At 46.2% G+C, this 2,500-nt stretch overlaps 1 protein-coding gene across 1 annotated transcript in view; it reads left to right on the top strand.

Moving 5' to 3' along the window:
- Window positions 1–2,500, top strand: part of LOC134459672 (protein diaphanous homolog 3-like) — a 414,535-nt gene that overhangs the window by 100,364 nt on the left and 311,671 nt on the right. Inside the window, exon 5 of the mRNA XM_063212051.1 lies at window positions 1,840–1,967. Coding sequence (XP_063068121.1) covers window positions 1,840–1,967 — 128 coding nt within the window. The remainder of the gene's footprint in view (window positions 1–1,839; window positions 1,968–2,500) is intronic.

The following is a 2,500-nucleotide window of genomic DNA, read 5'->3' on the forward strand; positions in this document are numbered from 1 at the left end:
ACACGCGCACACGCACACACACACACACACACACACACACACACACACACACACACACACACACACACACACACACACACACACACACACACACACACACACACACACACACACACACACAGTCGTAAGCAGCACAGACGATGGTCACTGACTTGTGTTTTCCTCGTGGGTGTTGGAGGCTGAGCTGCCAGTGGCCACAGCAATAATTGTCCTCGTTTTTCTCTGAACTGCGGCCGGGCCGGGTCCACACATGGCCAGTTTGCAGCCATCACTCCTCCCAGGCCACTGCTCTGCACAGTGCACAGTACACAGCACTGCAGTCGCACACAGCTACAGACAGTTGAGTTTTTCTTGTTTACTTTTCTTGGAATTATTTTTTTGTCTCATTTTAAAAAATAAATAAATAATAATAAAAAAAAACAATGGTGACGTTGAGTTAATTAACCAATGCCAAAAGCATTGGCTCTGTGAATGCGAAAGATGGCCAACTCCAATAGCTAGCAGCAATAACTCTTGTCCAATCAGCTTGCCATTCACACAGTCGACAGCAGTGCTTAGCCAATCGGCTAAAGCCGGCCTCCTACTGCTTTAAACAGAGCGGCCCGCAGTGCACTGCATTGTTCTTCAGGGAACCAGGATATCGCCCGGGCGTAATTAAAGTTAGTTATGCCGAGTTTAAATGGCACTTTGTGAAGTCATTAATTCATTAGGCGCCAAGTCTTGCCGAACACAAAACCAATTTGCGAAGTGCTGAGACGCACAGGGATTCCTCTGCCTTGGCATTCCGAGCGTGTTTGTCGATGCTGTTGCAACCCCCCACCCTCCACGCCCCCACCCCCCAGTGCACATTATCTGCACTGTCTATTTGCGGGTGCCAGCGGAAATAAATACAATTGGAAAATCAGCACAAGCCCTTCTGTTTCTTATCAGTGGCGGGATGAAAACGAATGCCTGCCAGACGAATTTCATGACATGTTACTTTTTTTCTGTTAGAGGAGGTTTCTCACATTTTTCATTACATCTGGTTGAAGGTTAGTGGTTTTGGTTTCAGTGTTGTTTTTAGGAATTATTTTTTGTTTTAAGAGGGAAAGTAATGGATTCATAATGTTTGATATAAATATTCAGAAATATCATTGACGGGCTTTAAACTGATAAACACCTTTGTGTTAGTGCTGCGAAGCTCATCAGTTCTAAATGGATGTGCGTTGTGATGGTGTTTTTTTTAAGTGATGATTTTGTTTGATGTCTGCAGTGCCTCACATCAGAAATGTCAGAAATTTTAATGAGGCTGAGGGCTTTTAATCAAGCCAAGGGTTCTCTCACACTGTTTGACAACCACACACACACACACACACACACACACACACACACACACACACACACACACACACACACACACACACACACACACACACACACACACACACACACACACACACACACACACACACACCGACTCAGACAAGGTTCTCTCACGCCGTTTTGACTAATGACAGGAACGCCAGATGACTCGAGCAACTTTTACGGGCGGAGATCGGACAAACATCTCAGTTGCCAATCAAAGTGCGGCTTTCTTAAGTGCGTGTTTAGCACTTAAGAATGGATGCCTCGCTTAGATTGTCACTCTGTGTGGGATTGATTGGTTATTTATGTTAATTTGTTGTTCTCTCTCTTTGCATCCCCTCTTTTTACCCCTCTCTCTCTCCCTCCCTCTCTCTCTCCCGCCATCGCTCCTCATCCCATTGTCCTCTCTCCATCTCTTTCTCCCTCTCCTCTCTTATATATTTTTCATATGTCTGCCTATGTCATTCATCTGTTTTCTTGGTTTCTTTCTGTCAGGGCGGTTTGAGGAGCAGCCAGGTTTCTCCCCAAGAGTTTCTGAACGAGCTGAAGTCTGGAGCTGTGGACGAGCGCCTCTTCGCCTGCCTGGACTCTCTCCGCGTGTCTCTCACCAGCAACCCTGTCAGGTAGAACAGTGCACAATCAACACTGTTATGCGTGTGTGCACGTTCACACACTCGCGCGCGCACGCATACACACACACACATGCACAGTCTCTCTGCCTCTCTATTTCTATCTGTCTCTGTCTCTGTCTCTGTCTCTGTCTCTCTCCCTCTTTCTCTCTCTCTCTCTCTCTCTCTCTCTCTCTCTCTCTCTCTCTCTCTCTCTCTCTCTCTCTCTCTCTCTCTCTCTCTGTGTTGTCACACACTGATCTACACACAGATGAAAAGATTTGTGAATGCAGTCCTGTTTTCCAAGGTACACATCGCATTTGTGTGACATGTTATCTATCTATCAATTGCAAGTTTTCAATGAAAAAAGTATGAATGCTTGTTATTGGCCAAATCTGCCGCTGGCATTTCTTTGACCATGGGGTATGGGTAGAGTGTTTTCACTGCTGTCACTGTCTCTCTCTCTCTCTCTCTCTCTCCGTCTCTCTCTCTCTCTCTCTCTCTCTCTCTCTCTCTCCCTCCCTCCCTTGCTTGCTCAATCTCTCTCT

This window comes from Engraulis encrasicolus, chromosome 12, assembly GCF_034702125.1.
Source record: "Engraulis encrasicolus isolate BLACKSEA-1 chromosome 12, IST_EnEncr_1.0, whole genome shotgun sequence".
In the NCBI taxonomy this organism is placed as follows: Eukaryota; Metazoa; Chordata; class Actinopteri; order Clupeiformes; family Engraulidae; genus Engraulis; species Engraulis encrasicolus.